Source organism: Typopeltis vanoorti, chromosome 1, assembly GCF_054136105.1.
Source record: "Typopeltis vanoorti isolate ZY-2024b chromosome 1, IOZ_Tvanoo_1.0, whole genome shotgun sequence".
NCBI classification, from domain to species: Eukaryota; Metazoa; Arthropoda; class Arachnida; order Uropygi; family Thelyphonidae; genus Typopeltis; species Typopeltis vanoorti.
The window spans coordinates 148246200-148263259 of record NC_143549.1 but is presented as its reverse complement, the minus strand read 5'-3'; the positions used below and the strand labels follow the sequence as shown (position 1 = coordinate 148263259).

Sequence of the window (17060 nt, the reverse complement as noted above, 5' to 3'; positions counted from 1 at the left end):
AGGATAATCCTTGTTGCCAGGATTATCCTTGAAAAGTACTTCTCCGCTTGTCACCCTGGCTGAATCAGTTTTTTCAGCATTTGCCACAGAGTCTACAATTCACCTCTAAAAGCTGTTTCACTTTGATTATTTTTAAAACTTTTATGTCTATTTTCTTTTTCAGTAATATACTAATTTTTATTCTCCTCAAAACTAAGTAGTAATATTAATTATTAGACCATGTCCTGAATGGAAATCCAACAAGTATTTATCAGTATTATTAGCTTTGCTCTTTTCTCCAAACTTTTCTGGGTGTGTGTGGAATTCATTTCTAACTTTGCTTTGTAGTTCTTCAACAGGAACCATCTTTATTCCTATTCTTTGCTGTACTGTGATCTTTAATTATTCAAAATATATATATATATATTTGCTACTTCCTTGCTAGAACCATCTTTAGGGTGACAAATAAGTCTCATTATCCACTTTCCCATTTTGAAATTGTCCACATCACACAGAAAATGAGATCATCTCCATTTATTCATTCTAGAATCATATATGGTACCATTTGCTACCTTGTAACCACTTTTATCATTCTAACAATAATTATTATTACATAGGCATCTCTGAAGTGTGAAGACTCATCACAAGATTCCCACTCTAACCTACAGCTGCTTGGCAATCCATTTCATTCATTCATTCCTCTTGAAACAGAAATCTTTTGTCATGCTAACTGCATTATTATATAAAAACTCCTTTAGTAACTTATGTTCCTAACATATCCCCCTCTTTTAAAACCACCTGTCAAAGCAAACTTTGTAACCCACATATCTTCAATCTGTTTTCATATGGAGACATTCATTCACTATCTTGATCACCTGCCTCTGGATCCTATTCACCACTTCATGAAACCTAGATGGCAAAGATGTGCATAATAATCCAGGTGAGGTTATACCAAATCCTTACAAATCAGAACAAGTCTTCCTCATTCCCATTTGTCAGTGTGCTTTTTTTAACAACAGAATGGTCCTTTGAACTGATTTACAGATTTTTGTAGTATGTCCTCCAAGCTTCAGCTCTTTATTTACAATCACCATCAAATCCCTAGCTTTTTCAAAACTATGTAAATATTCTGACTATCTGGATGGAAAAGCTCGATGATTTATTCTGGCACTAAACAGTAAAACTTATTTGGACCTGTATTCCCATGATATGTTTTAGTAAGGAAGAAGTAATAGCAGTTATTTGATTCATTGGAAAGGACAGGTTAAAAAAAAAAAAAAAAAAATGAACAAAGTAATGGAGACCTTAAATAGCAGAGCGTGAAATGAGTCCCAAACCTATACAGATATTTTAGGAAAATGTGAAATAAGGTGTAGAGCTAATAATAATAATGGTAAATACTGACTAGATTTATGTCTAAAGCATATATTTGCATTAGAAAAATACACGTGTACTTGCACGCACGCACACTAACTCCTCAGTGTGAATTGGAAACTCAAATATACTATGTGGATGGGGGGGGGGGGGTGAAAGAGTGAAAACAAGAATCAGATTTGATGACAACAAAAGTGATGAAATCTGAAGAAAAGGTGACTCAGTCAGCAAAATGTGAAGTTACCTACAAAAATTAATTAAATAAATATACAGGGTGGCCATAAATTAACTTTCCCTCTTTGGAGTTATCTAGCTAAAACTAATACACGGAATAAGACCACATTTTACATTGAAACTTTCAAAGGCATGGGGAGATGAATTCCAAGAAAAAAATATTTAGTACCAAAGGTCGCCGATAGGGGAAATTTTGGTACTGGTGGAGCCAAAAGCAGTCAAATATTTACAGTAAATGCAGGTAAAAAGGATTATGCAAATTTTACTGTGCATACATGACAACAGCACCACCAATTCTGCTTTAAATGGGATTGGGAACGTTCAGGCAGTTATTCGAATGACTGACGAATTCGGGAATTTAGAAGGCTTCATAACCTGCGTACAGGTCCTATGTCAGCTGTAGCACTGAGAGCTATGATTGAGAAGTCTGAAGAAACTGGATCACTAGGAGTTAGACCTGGCAGAGGATGGAAAGCAGTGCAAGCAGAACACCGCAGCAGAAACAGATGTTGCTGCTGCGGTGTTCGACGACACAGGGACCAGTATTGATCCAAGTGCTCGTGCCATAGCTCGCCAACTTGATCTTATGGAAAATGCTTCACTTCTATCTGTATAAGTTCAGTCGTGTGTAAGCACTAACTACTGCAGATTATGATAAGCACATGACCTTCGTGCTAATGTTTCTTGCCTGAATGGAGGTCAACAGTGACTGCCCTTGGAGAATATTGTGGGGTGTGAGGCTCATTTTTATCTGAATGGGTCAGTCAACACTCACAACTGCAGAATTTGGGCATCTGAACATCACCAAGTGATCCAGCAAGTACCACTGCATTCTCCAAAAGTAACCGTGTGGTGTGGCTTCACAGCCGATTTCATAATAGGACCATACTTTTTTGAGCGTATTACCCCTACAGGTCTCCTTTAACCTGCTCTATTACTGGAGAGATTTATCGACGAATGCTGGAAAATTTTGTCATTCCTGCATTGCAGCAAAGACAATATTTGGACTCCATAATTTTTATGCAGGATGGAGTACGGCCACACATTGAACATTCAGTACAGCACCTTTTATGCCAGCATTTCAGTAATGAGAGGGTTATCAGTCAGTTCTTTCCGATGGCATGGCCGCCTCGATCCCAGACATCACTCCATGTGACTTTTGGCTGTGGGGGTATTTGAAATCTGTTGTGTATGTTGGTAGTGTTCCCAACTTGCATGTCTTGAAAGAGAACATAAAATGGGCTGTTATGAACATCTGACTCCTTACGCTCAGCTGTAGAACATGGCGCACACCTGATGCAATTTCTTGTACACAAGAAAGGTCAGTACATTGAAAATCATGTATATGGTCCAGGGAACCCTGATTCTGATGAATAAAATATTATTTCCTGAGTTCAATCACTACATTAATTTCTGTGTCTCTCGCAAGTTGTTGTTTTAGTTTAATTATTATTATTCGTATTATCATTGTAACGCACCACATATGCAGCTGGAATGAGTGACGTGGCTGTCGCTTACACCGTTGAAATGTTATTATTCCATTTTATCTGCCTTTAATGTAATCATTTGCTTGTTTTCGGCTCTGCCAGTGCCAAAATTTCCCCTATCAACGACTTTTGGTACTTTTTTTGAGGAAATCATCTCCCCATGCCTTCAAAAGTCTTAATATAAAATTTGGTCTCATTCCGTTTATTGGTTTTAGCTACAGATGCCTCCAAAGAGGGAAAGTTATTTTATGGCCACCCTGTATATTTTTTAGTTATCCAAAACAAATTAAAATTGAATAAGTAAGTAAAAATTATTGAAATCAAATGGAGACTTAAAAAAAAAAAAAAAAAAATAGCGTCAGCTACAGATGCCTCCAAAGAGGGAAAGTTATTTTATGGCCACCCTGTATATTTTTTAGTTATCCAAAACAAATTAAAATTGAATAAGTAAGTAAAAATTATTGAAATCAAATGGAGACTTAAAAAAAACAACAAATAGCGTCAGACTGTTTACAGGCGGAAGCAATAAAACTATATTGTTGTTAACTTCACTCCTCTTTTATTACTCATAATTCTGGCACTACAATAATTTGTAACTGCAGAATGACGAATAATAAGAGGGGTGAAGGGAACAACAATATAGTTTTATTGCTTCCGTCTTCCCTTGCTGTTTTGTCAGATTAAAAGTGAACATGTGTTATCCACATTTCAGCCAATTGCTTGTTGTTTATTGATTTTTATTACTGAAGGTTTTCCTCCTTCAACCAAGTCTCAGTAAACCTTCAGAAGTGCTAAATTATACTTGGTCAAAGTGTGTCATGAGTTACCCCAGTATTTATATATTTTTCGGAAATGTTTTTTTAATAATGGAAAAGTAGCTTAGAACCAGGACTTTGAAAATAAGAGCAAATGAAACAGGTGATACTTAACCTAATTGTGATACACGTGTTGTAACGGTGAGTAAATCTGATACTATTAAAGTAGAAGAAACAAGCAGTTCAAAGAAAAATACAGTAGAAAACATAACAGTTCATATTTGGAATTCAGGTTTACTTGGTGTGGAGATGAAAGTGAACTGTGTTTTGTGTTATGAAGTGTTGTTGAACGAGTGCATGAAACCTGCAAAACTCACATTTAGAAACTAAACGTTGTGGTGTGAAAAATAAGCAAATTGAAAAAAAAAAAAGCCAATTTCAGCAACGCTTAGCAACAGTAAATCATGGGAAAGATGTAGTTTCGGCCATGAGTTCGATTAATAGCAAGGCACTGGAAGCATCTATCTCTTAAGTTTGCGCATAGTGAAAAGAGGGAACCTCATTCTATTGGGGAAAATTTACTACTTCCAGCTATAAAAGATGTGGTAAAAACTAGGTTTGGCAACAAGTTACTAAAAGATGTTGATTTGACTCCTGTTTCAATGACACTGTAGGTTGCAGAATTAATAATATGGCAGATGACGTAGAATCTCAGTTAATCAAAAGAGTTAAGAAGAGCCCTTATTATGTGTTACAAATAGACGAGACTACTGATGTTACAGATGATGCGCAGTTAATATGCTACATAAGATTTGACCAGCAAAGGTTGGTCGATTGGTAGAGCCTTTGCTACTAATGGCTCACAAAAAAGTTAAGCAAGTTTGAGCGCAGTTAGTAGTTGAAAGGGATCAATCTTTCGATGCTGTTGGCACACTCTCCCTCAATGAGTCTTTGGACTCCCTGGAGGTATCACATAATAATAATAAAGATATGCGCATGATAACAACATTCGTGATGATATTCTGTTTTGTAGAACTTTGTCATCCCAAACAACTGGAGAAGAAATATTTCACACTCAATAATTACTTAATACACAAAGGGATCCAGTGGGAAAAATGCATGGGCTTTTGTTCAGATGGAGCTCACACTCTTACAGGCAGGAATAGTTGGAGGTTGTTTCTATGGTCAAGGAAGTGGACTGGATAAGAATAGAGTATATTGTTTATGAAACAATGTATGACGTAGGGAAAGGTTGGCCTCCAAAGGAATGTCACCAGAATTTAAAACTGTGCTATACAATGTTAGTTAATTTTATTAAGGCTCGAACGTTAAATAATAGGTTATTTTCAGTACTCTGCAATGAAATAGGCAGTGAATATATACAACATTTGCTTCATTCTGAAATTCGCTGGCTTTCCAGGGGCAAAGTACTAACAAGATTATTTCAATTACGGCACGAAGTTTTATTGTTTGTAAATGAACGTAATTCTAATTTTGCATCACTTCTTGTTGATGAAGCATGGTTATCAATACTATCCTATCTTTCAGACATTTTTTTTCAAAATTAAATGAACTAAATCTCTCCCTTCAGGGAAATTCTTTGACTGTTCTTGATGCCTATGACAAAATAAAAGCATTCGAGAGAAAAAAAAATTGGTCTTGTGAATTAGTTATGTAAAAGACAGAAAATATGCACCTTTTCCAACATTGGAATCCTTTTTAGTGGAAAATGATCTTTTTGTTGGTTTCTGAAAGGTTTTGTGACCACCTAAAAACTCTGAAACTGAAATTTGAAACATATTTTCGGAATAACTTTTATAAGAAATTTCTGTGGGTTCCAGATCTATTTCAAGCTTATAGTCACAAGAACGACTTTTCGTTATCGAAAAAAGAATAGTTAATTGTGTTTTCAAGTGACGGTGGGCTTAAAATGCAATTCTGTGATCTTGGTTTCGCTCGATTCTGTCTCGCCTTCAGTGAGAAGTGAATTTCCCAAATTATTTGAAGAAGCACTGAAAATCGTCATACAGTTTTCTACAACCTATTTTTGTGAGAAATAATTTTCATTGCTCCTTCAAATATAAACAAAATACAGAAATCGTCTTTGTGTGTGTGTGTGCGCGCGCCGATCTTCGACTGAAGTTGACAAGTATTGAGCCAGATATCCAGCAACTCTGCAAAGGCCGAGAAGTTGAACTCTCTCATTAATATCAAGTAGTAACATAATTATGTCGTATTATTTATTTGGACTACAGTTTCCTATTATTCTCGTTACTGGTTTTGGAATTAATCCATTTCCAAAATCTTGGATGAAATGAAAGTTACTGAAAGTGATGTCACGGTGAGGCTCAGTTCTGCTGGCAAGGAGGATAGCTGCCTGCGTCCCATTTAGCAAAGTTCCATATCTTTTACAGTTGCTTGTGGGAATATATGGCCGAGCACACTGAATCCGTCGCATGCAGGCAACAACATCCGTGCGGTCATGGATTATACAGAAACACACATCACAACGTAACGAACACAAGCAGCACACAGGACAGATATATATAAAACCACCACACGATTAATAAATCTGCCAGATTTACGATGACCACTGTTGTCCTTCTGAATAAAACAGGACGGATATAATTAAAACCACCATCATAACACGAATAGTACAAATCACATGCATACGGTCGCTGGCGGTAAAGTGCACCCGACCATGGATTGCACTTTGCAAAAGACATTGTGGGTTGGACTGTTTATAACTATCGGGAAGGACCTCACATAGCAAGATGTCTTAATTTATTTTTCTAGTCATGGAAAACTCGTCAGGAAAATAAGGTGATTCGTATCAGCCGGAAGTGTGTGTGTGTGTGGGGGGGGGGGGGGGACATTAATGGCTCTGGGATGTTCTGAGTGAACTTTTTGGGTATATGCAGGGGATGGTTTGGACAGGAGAAGGGATGGAATCCATGAATGTCAAGTTCGTATTCAGTATTATGATGAATGAAGTAAGATAAGAACAACATTTTTCCCTAGTCTCAACGCACTTAGCGAATGGAACAGTTTACATATCACAGGTCAAATCAGAGAGTGGCTGAAGATAAAAGTTGTTGTGGGGCCTGGCTTCATGAGTAAGGGTAGATGAATGGAGATAACATATAAAATATAAAAGTTGCTATGGGTAGATGAATGGGGATTAAAGATAAACATCGTTGTGGGCAGATGAATGAAGATATCAGCGGTACTGCTCTGACATTCCCCATTCATTTGCCCATGGTACCAACCGCACTAAAAAGTTGTTGTTGGGTGAGCTTAATGAGTGTGGGCAAATGAATGGGGATAACATATAAAATATAAAAGTTGCTGTGGTCAGATGAATGGGGGTTTTCTGTGGGACGGCGCTGATATACCCATTCATTTGCCCACAGCAAATTGGAAACTGATGCTTTTTATTTGTTTAATAAAAATTAAAACTTTGTTCAGTGATACACTTTTAATTGTTTACTTCCAACTTAAAAGGATATAAAAGGCACAGTTGTTCCAAAATATTGGTATCCCCACATACATTTAAAAAAAAAAAAAAAAAAAAAAAAAATTACATAACTTAGTGGTCCCTAGAATTGTTTTAGGCATTTTCCTTAGGCTTAGAAAAGTTGAGAAACACTGATATAGACAGTTCCAGCTGGTGATTAAGCACCTTAGGATTGTCACTTATACTTCACTAAGGTAGCATTATAGAATTTTTTTTTTTTTTTTTTTTTTCATTCTCACATACTCTTCTTTGAGTTTTAAGAGAAATTTTGATTGTCAGGTAAATAGTTTCATTGCTGATTTAGGATGAAAATCTTATTTTTTCTTTGGTTAATTGTCATCTATTTATATTTTTTAAATATCCTGTAACTTGCTGCAGATGACTTGGTATGTATCTTGTTGGTGAGTTTTTGTAGTTCAAGTTGCCACATTTATCCCAGTTCTGGGATAAATGTGGCAACAAATCCTCATCATAGCTCAGTTGATGAAACCAGAATACACTTATTTTATGTTTATAAAATAAGTGTATTCTGGTTTCATCAGCTGAGCTATGATGAGGATTTTGTTTTCTCAATGGTGCAGGTATGGTATGATATGCTGTTTTGAACAAAGATTTTGATGATGTTATCAGCCTTTCTGCAGAAGTCTTAAGGCCATCTAGGATGGCAATAGCATGTATGAACTGTATCAATTATGCAAATTCATACCTATACCTGGACAGCACATGTAACTTCTACCAAATATGTCCAAAAGATTGATTTTTATGTTTTTGAAAGAAAAACTAAGCATTCAGAGGTAAACCAATACCATAGCTATACCTGACTGACTGGGCACTGGGAAGAATAAGAAGGGGGAAAAAATGAACAGGTAAAACATATACCGACCCATCGCCATTGTGGCTAAACTGTATGCATACCACAAAATTACCCCCCCCCCTTCCACACACACACACACACACACACACACACACATATAGATTGGCTTGTGTGTATATATATATATATATATATATTTTCACTCAACTTTTCTTCCTCTCGTTCATTCTCATGTATATATACTGGGTGATTATAAAATAACGTCAAGTGTTCAGAGCCCTCTAGCGAATAATGTATTGGACGAAACACACCAATATTTGGAAGGCGTACACAGTGAAACATGGGGATTCGATTCAATGAAAAAAAATAGTACCAAAAGTTGCCATCAGGGGAAATTTTGGCGCTGTTTACTGAGTAAAATGCATTAATTTGCATTATCGCGTTTCTTGTGAGCGATCATGCAATAAAAGGAAAGGCTGTGAGATTTCTTATCAAGACGAACTGCTTTTCGATGCCTCTTACCTTACGTGAGCTTACTTTGTTAGTCAAACTCTATTATCAGCGGAACAATAATGGCAGTGCTTCTCTTCGTGATTTTCGGCGTATGAAAAATTTACGAAAAGGACCGATTAGTGTAACAAACTTACGAAAACTGATTCGCCGATTTGAAGCTACTGGAACTCTAGCAGTGCAGGTAGGCAGGGGATGCAAACTAATCAATCACCAACAAGTTGAACAAGTTGCAACTGCTATTGTGGAACAGGAGATGACGAATGTGCAGGGTACCAGCAGTGCACGAGCAATATCCCGGCAAACGGATATCGCATACACAATGGTGTGGAAAATCCTACATCAGATGTTGAAGTTTTACCCTATACAATCAGTCATGTTCAAGATTTGTGCCCTGGTGATGCGACCACACAAATTGACTTATCTTTGAGATTCTCAGCGCGCATGGAAGTGGATGATGCATGGCCGTGGCAGATTTTATGGAGTGACGAAGTGCACTTTTATTTGAACGGCGATATTAACACTCGCAACTGTCGCATTTGGGCTGCAACTAATCTGCACGTGTGTTTGCAGATGCCTATCCACTCGCCCAAAGTCACAGTGTGGTGCGGATTTACGGCATCTTTTATCATCGGTCCATACTTTTATGAGGAAAATCGCCAAAATGGACCAGTGACCTGTTCCGTCAATGCTAACCGGTATGCCAATATGCTACAGAACTTTGTGGTTCCACAACTGCAGCAAAGAGGATGTCTCGATTCGACCATCTTCATGCAGGATGGTGCACCACCCCACATCGGACTTCAGGTACAGCGTGTTTTGCGACAACATTTCTCTGACAGAAGAATCATTAGTCGTGCATTTCCCATGCCATGGCCATCAAGATCGCCTGATCTCAATCCTTATGACTTTTGGCTGTGGGGATTTCTTAAAAGCATTGTGTATCAAGGACATGTACCAAATATTCCAACTTTGAAAGATCGAATAATGTCACACATGAGACAAATCAATTCTGATATGTTGCGAGCCACTGTGGAAAATGTCATTCCTGGAACATCAGAATGGTGGTCATATTGAACCTCATTTGTAATTAACAATAAACATCATGAAATTAATGTGTGCTGTCTCTCATTTGCCATTTAGTCATTCATTAGTCACACCTACTAAAGTTAATTTGGCAGCGCCAAACTTTTCCCTGTTTGCGACTTTTGGTACTATTTTACCAAATGGTGTAAAATATTGTGTACGTCTACCGAATATTGGTGTGTTTCATCCAATACATTACTCGCTAGAGTGCTCTGAACACTTGATGTTATTTTATAATCACCCGGTATATACATATATACAGGGTGTTCGGGATAAATTTGACATATTTATAATTAATTATATTTTTCCGTAAGTTACATGTATTAACACACACTTCTCTTCATTTAAAAGTTTGGACCCTTCTTCATTCATATACAAGATGTCAGAAAGGATGGATAGCTGGAACCCACCTGAATCATGGAAGAGAATAACTTGTATCATGATGATTCGTGCCCGCCATCAAAATAGGGATATTACGACTGCTGCCCAATGCTCCCTGAATACAGTAAAAACAATCAGGCATGAACTAGAGACTTGCAATGGTGACTACGAGGATGTAGCAAGAAGAAAGATCCCTAGCAGACGATCTGATTGCGTTCGTACAGCAGAATTCCTCGCAAATCTGCAGGAACAGGTGTTGAAGAACCCTGGCATTGGAATTCGGGCTTTGTTCGTGGAGTTGCTAACTGTAGTCAAGCCCTGGATAACAAGGGTAGGCCGTATGTGTGGCAGCAGGATTCGGCCCCTTGCCACACCTCTGGGAAAAGTCAAAAATGGTTGTCTGAAAATTTCTACGACTTCACCAGTCCAAATGTTTGGCCTCCAAACTCCCCAGACCTTAACCCCATGGATTATTTTGTATGGGGCGCAGTTGAAAAAGACACCAATCGCACTTCCAGTAATACAAAAGCCCAGTTAATGGATAAAATTAAAACAGTTTTTGCGGCCCTTCCCAGGGAGACTGTAGCATCAGCTTGTTCGAGGTTCCGAAGCAGAATTGAAGCTGTGATCGATGCTAATGGTGGTTATTTTGAGTAAATCTTGTTGATAGTATTGTAATTAACTCTGCCTGTAATGTTTTTTTGTCAATTCATTAAATTTAATAGATACAAAGAAGATTTTCTTTTTCCTTACGAAACTGTCAAATTTATCCCGAACACCCTGTATACATACATTATATATACACACACACACACACATTTTTTTTTCATCTATATTAACACATAACAATAACCAACATCACAACATTGCCAAATTTCATAAACATTAGATGTATTATAGCCATAATCTAATTTTTTTTCTTAAAGTTATATGAAGTCACCATTTCTATAACCAGTTGGCCATTCCCACATATTTTCTACTGTGATGGTAAAAAATTAACTTTGCTCATTACTGCACTTTGTTAATGAAGGTTCAGTGAACCTTCATTAACAAAGTGAATTTTTCCTTGAATTATAAATTTCAATTAAATTGCCTCCATTTCTTTTTAGATCAATTCACTAGATTACAACTAACCAGTTGATTCTCCTTATCCCTTTTCACAATTAGTCTTTTCTGAATACCATCAGTTTTCTTGACATCCATTAGGAACCTTGGTTGAGTAAAGCAGAAGCCATAATCCAGTATTGGTCTTACTAGAGACTTGTACAATAGTGTCCTAGCTTCCTTCAAATGAAACTGCTTTTAATTAAGCTTATATTCTGCTGTGCTTTACTAATTTTCTTATCTGTATGGTTCCTGAACTTAAATACCCTATCAAAAAATATTCAACTCCTTATATTCATTAACTTGTTCATTAAAGCCTATCCATTAAACATATTCATGTAATGTCTTCCTATTGATCTGTATATAGTTACACCACCAATTTTCTGACAACAGTGGCAAAGTTATGAAATCACACCTGAAATTTCTGTTCACTGTACCACTACAAATGTCATTGCATGTGGTACACACTCTTAATTTTGAATGATTCTTAGGCTCATTTTGCTTAAATTTATCTCCAAATGGAGCTTCTAAGGTCTGATTCATGGTAAGTAAGTTGTAGCCTTCTTGACATTTGATAATTTATCAGCATTTAATGAAATTTTGGCAATGGCTTTATAGGATTTAATGTATCAAAGGAGAAAGAGGTTGTTCATGAGTTGCTTGAGTATGCAAAAACTCAAGTGAAGTGATATCAAAACTGTGCATAATGTCAGATTTAAATTTTTTTTATGAATGTTTTAAAGTGCAAAGATTTTTAATGGATGAGGAAGAGTTGTCTGTAAGGGAGGAAAGTGATTCGGATAAATGTATAGCAGGTTCGTAGGTGGGCTATGTATGCTATTTACTATTGGACATAGGGACGTATTGGGTTTGTGAATTTTAGGGATCCCATTTATCTGAGGTGGTTGGACATGATAAGGTTTGTTTTTTGGTAATTTCTTAAGGCCAAGGTGTAACTTTTTTAAAAAATTATTTGTACTCTTCTTTTTTTTCTTCTAGTATATTGTAGGATCCCAATGTATGATCTCTTAAGTGGAGGAGTCTTTCTGAAGTTGATTAATTTTTCTGTTGTACTCTGCTTGGTTCATAAGGACAATAGCATTTCCCTTATTGGCTTTAGTTACAATAATTTGTTTATTCTAATTTAGCTTTCGAAGTGCTGATATTTCTTTTGGTGGAATGTTATTAGCCATTGTGGATGCAAGTTCATAGATGCCACATTCTATGCTGGGCATAAATTTTAAAAAATTGTATTTTTTGGGGGTTCAATGTTGAAATTATGCCCACAACTAAGTGTGTGGATGTTGACTGCATCTGCAGAGAGTGTTTGCAATGATAGATTTACTACCACGTGTTCTTGTTGTAGTTGTTGCAGCTGGGAACAGCTCTGCTGCTGAAGCGCTGCAAATTTTTTCAGGTGCTTATCCTTAACTTTTTCAAATTCTTTACTATCAACATTTTCAAAGACGAAGATTAGAATAGGCCACAGCTCTGGAGTGAGTATTTAAAGTTTTTTTGTGTAATGTGGTGATGGCAGCATTGATTTTTGTCAACTGGACATGAGTGGCACAAATTCAGTCATGAATTAGTTCTACACTGGCCAGCATATAAATACGTTTTAGCTTTTGAGGAATTAAACTGCTGTCGGAATCTTAGGTAGTTTGGAATGGTATTTGTGTCTCGACATCTCTTAAGGAAAGCCAGCCAACTGAGTTGCCTCAACAATTTCAATTGCCGCTTACCAAGTTGACATGCTTTATGTGCAATTTCTTCTCCATGTAGAATTTGAATACATAAAGAAAGGCTTAGGTGTTGTTCATTATTCATAATAATGCTTAATAGTATAACCACCATTAAGCATTAATATGAATTATTATGGTTTTCTATGCAGCATCATCAGAACACAATGATAACTGTGACAAGCACACAGTACGAAACCAAACAACTGTAGAAACAATTTAAATTGTAACTGACACCTGACACTTAATGTCTTTATACGGCATCCTCTGTGGGTTGGATAACTACAAAGTTAATTTAGAGAAGTCTGACTATTAGTTCTTAAAATGATAGTCTCCCAGATCTTTGGTAAATTAATACAGCCGTACATGTTGAGATTGGGATTCATACATGATGCTGATTCTAAGAATAACTTCTCATACCTGTGATGATTTTGTGTAATATGGATGTTTTTCTCCATCTGATCCTACATGAAGGAGCATACAGATGATCTCGAATGTAATTTTTATGTTCTTCAAGACAGATGTTAACTGATCTACCAGTCTGCCCAAAGTAGCCTAATTCCCAAAAAAAGTATCGTTTTTAAAAATTATGACCAGTGTAGGATGTGGTATCTATCAACTTGCACCAATAGTGATATAAGTTGATAGTGTAAGTTTGATAGCACTTATCAGGGTGCTGTCAAAAGCACCTTGATTGGCCATTAGTTCCTTTTCGTTTACAATTCTAATAGTTTCTACAATTTAAGTGCCATTTGTCTTACTACAGTTGCAATTTGTTCTCTGAAGATGTTGATTTGAATTCAATCTAGTGAAATATTAGTAATTCAATAAAAATTATTGTTCTTCCCGTGTTGATTAAATTGTAAATTACTTTTATTAAGATAGACCAGCAGTATGGATTCTGTCAACTCTCTACAGCCGGTCCTCTAGTCTTCACTACATTCCACCTTTGAACACAAGGAACAGAAAGGTTATTAGAAGCCCATATAACTACCCTTGATATTTCTAGGACATTTGATCAGGTCTGGTAGACTACCCTTTGCAGTTATTACCAGCTTCTTGTCTGGTGGTTGCTCATGATGTATCATGGTAAATAGTTTCTTCTAAGATTTTCTCACTAGTGCAGGAGTACCCCATGGCGCTATATTTTTCCTATTCGGTTCCTCCTCAAATCCTATCCATAACTTTGCATATCACAGTACATTAGCAGTCCTCTTCTTCATTTGACAGACCTATCAGTACACAGTGAAGCTTCAAAATTTTCCACAACCAATGTTTTAAACTTAGACTTATTGCTTCATTGGGAAGTGTGGATAACCTTGTTCACAAGTAGAAAGCAGAAATATAAATAAAAAAAAATTAATCTTACAAGGTTGAATACATATGATCATCAGATTTTTAAATATTTATAAGTACTAAACAAAAAATAGGAGTACACAAATCAGGTGCAATTATTGTGCCTCTGACAACATTTGGAGAAACAAACCAATCATCAAAGACACCATATAATACATAAATTACTGTATTATACTTTTAAGAATTTTATTTGAAGATATTTTTGGAACTTTCAGTAGTTTAAAATTTTTTATAACCTTAAATGTTATGAAAGTACATATTTTCAGCAAAGAATAGTATTTTATTTTTCTTTCGACTATCATTTTTAGGATTCATGGACTATGGAAGAAGAAGATTTATTAATAAAAGGGGTATTGAAATATGGCAAAGGAAACTGGACAAAGATTCATTCAGGTGGAACATTAAATCGATCTGTAGATGATATTCGGGAAAAATGGAAAGAAATAACAAAATATCACTGCTAAAAGAAGATAAACAAATATTAAAATTATGAAATGAAATAAAAAATTAAATGATTTTAGTAGTAAACATGTTACTATTTTGATAAAAGGATTTATGCTGATAATATTATTCTAGTTCAAGAGGAAGAACTTGATTCTGTATGTAAAACCTGTAGCAATTTTGCACTGCAGGCAGGGCAAGAGTTAAATTAACTGGTTATCTGTTTCTGGAGGCCAAATATAATAATTTTTATGACACTTCTGGTTTTGAATAAGCAAAGTGGTTTCACATCAGACAGTGAAGATGTTTGCCTTCTGAATTTGGGAACAGGGCATCAAGGCATTATGTCCATCCTGCAGCAGCAGCAGCCAGATATATCACAAAAATTAATATCTTGCATTTGATCAAAATATGCTATCTGGAAGTGAAAATATATTTAGAAAATTATATCTTTGCTTGCAGAGTTGGTCTCAGCTGTTTATCTTCATATTACATTGTCTTTTGCATTATTGGTAGCCTATGTAAGAACTCTGCTGACAGGGAGACTTGCTAAAGAATGGATTTTTATTTTTTCCATTACCTTGAATACTAAAAAAACTGTAGCCCAGAAGTATTATAAAAATTGGGAGATTTGTAAATATGTATTTATTATAGATTTGTAGAATGAATAGAATATATATATGAATAAATATAAAATGCACTAAAAAAAAAAGGCAAAAGAATAAGTATTGATATGGTCGAAAGCATGTTAAATAAATTTTATATTGTACAAGAGAGAGAGAGATATCAGACCAAAAGATCACATTTGTATCCAGAGTATTTTGCAACCAAAATGCTGTAAGTTCATATCCTCCTGTGTGTTAAATGTTCTTTGGGGCAGGGAGGACAGTGTACAGTGAAATTTGTTAAAGAAAATTTTAATACCTGTTAGTTCCTAAAGGGAGTAGACCGCTTTTAGTCCTAATGAACTTTTCAGAAATCAGAAGATAACTAACTTTTACTATTAACCACTGAAGTTTATTGCTGTCAATTTATTTTTGAGGGCTTTTGGGCCAGAATATAGCAGATGTTTGTCATCATTATGTATTTCTAAATATTAACTTGTGTTATTGTCAATAATGCAAAATCTGTAGTTTTCTAAGTTGAGGACTTAAAGATCTCAGTTTACATGAGGGAGAAAATCCTCATGAACTGGTTGCAGGGGGGGGGGACTAGAAAAAATTACTCTAGTCAGTGACATGCTCTCAGGGAGCATATCTTTTCTTTTAGTGTTACATGGTGATCAACATTAATTTCAGTAAAATTATGGAGACAGCCATGTTAGGAATAATTACTTTAGTTTCCCAGCATTTAGACCTTCATATTAAGATCATTATCTGGAATAATATGTATGTGTACACTCCAGATGATGATGATGACCTTAATATGAAGGTCAAAACGCCGGGAAATGAAAGTAATTATTCCTAACACGGTTGTAGTCTCCCTTATTTTACTGAAAAGAAAGCATATCATCTGTTATGACAGTAACATGATATTTCCTAATTAATTTTCAGTCAGTAACTTTTTTAAGGAATTTTTAATGTTACCTGATTTATTTGTTATTGTCACAAAAAAAGAAACTTGATAGATACCAGCATGTGCTGCTCTAAACCTATCCAAGTGTGATCTCTCTCTCTCTCTCTCTCACTTCAGTAGTCTTATTGTCTTCTAATTCTTTGGAAGCTGCTTCCAAAGAATTAGAAGACAAGACTATTAACTTAAAAATGGTTCAAATGACAAAATAAACTACAGTTAAAAACTTCAGTAAGATTAGTCACATGATATTATAACTTGAAACTAATCAGAAAGTCAGAGTTTGGCTCTTCTCTGACTGTAAACTTGTTTTTGACAACATTAGTTTCTTTGGATCTTGAATATTAAAATAATTTTTTGGCTCTCTGTTTTCCATTTAGTTTACACAGTTTATAAATAGATATGAACATGTATTTAAAAATTTCATATAGGCATTGAAAGCTGGAGAACAAAACAAAACATGCTTTATTCATACTTTCCTCCCTTCTCCATAAACAAGAAATTTATGTATCAGACATGGCTTGAAGCAAAGTATATTGATAATTTCCTAGACATTTCATACTTAATTCTGTTTCATTAACTTTTAAAGATTAGTTAGTTAATAATAATTAATGTAGGGAGTGGCAGTGAATGTACTGGAAAAGTCAGTTAAAAAGAGAATTCAGGAATGGAAAAATAACATGATGCTCTGAAAGACAGCATGGCTTTGTG

At 35.6% G+C, this 17060-nt stretch overlaps 1 protein-coding gene across 1 annotated transcript in view; it reads left to right on the top strand.

The window, feature by feature from the left end:
* Positions 1-16711, top strand: part of LOC150110527 (uncharacterized) — a 204937-nt gene extending 188226 nt beyond the window's left edge. The window contains exon 9 of the mRNA XM_090394539.1: positions 14645-16711. Coding sequence (XP_090250665.1) covers positions 14645-14800 — 156 coding nt within the window. The 3' untranslated portion in view covers positions 14801-16711. The remainder of the gene's footprint in view (positions 1-14644) is intronic.
* The last annotated feature ends 349 nt before the right edge of the window (positions 16712-17060 follow it).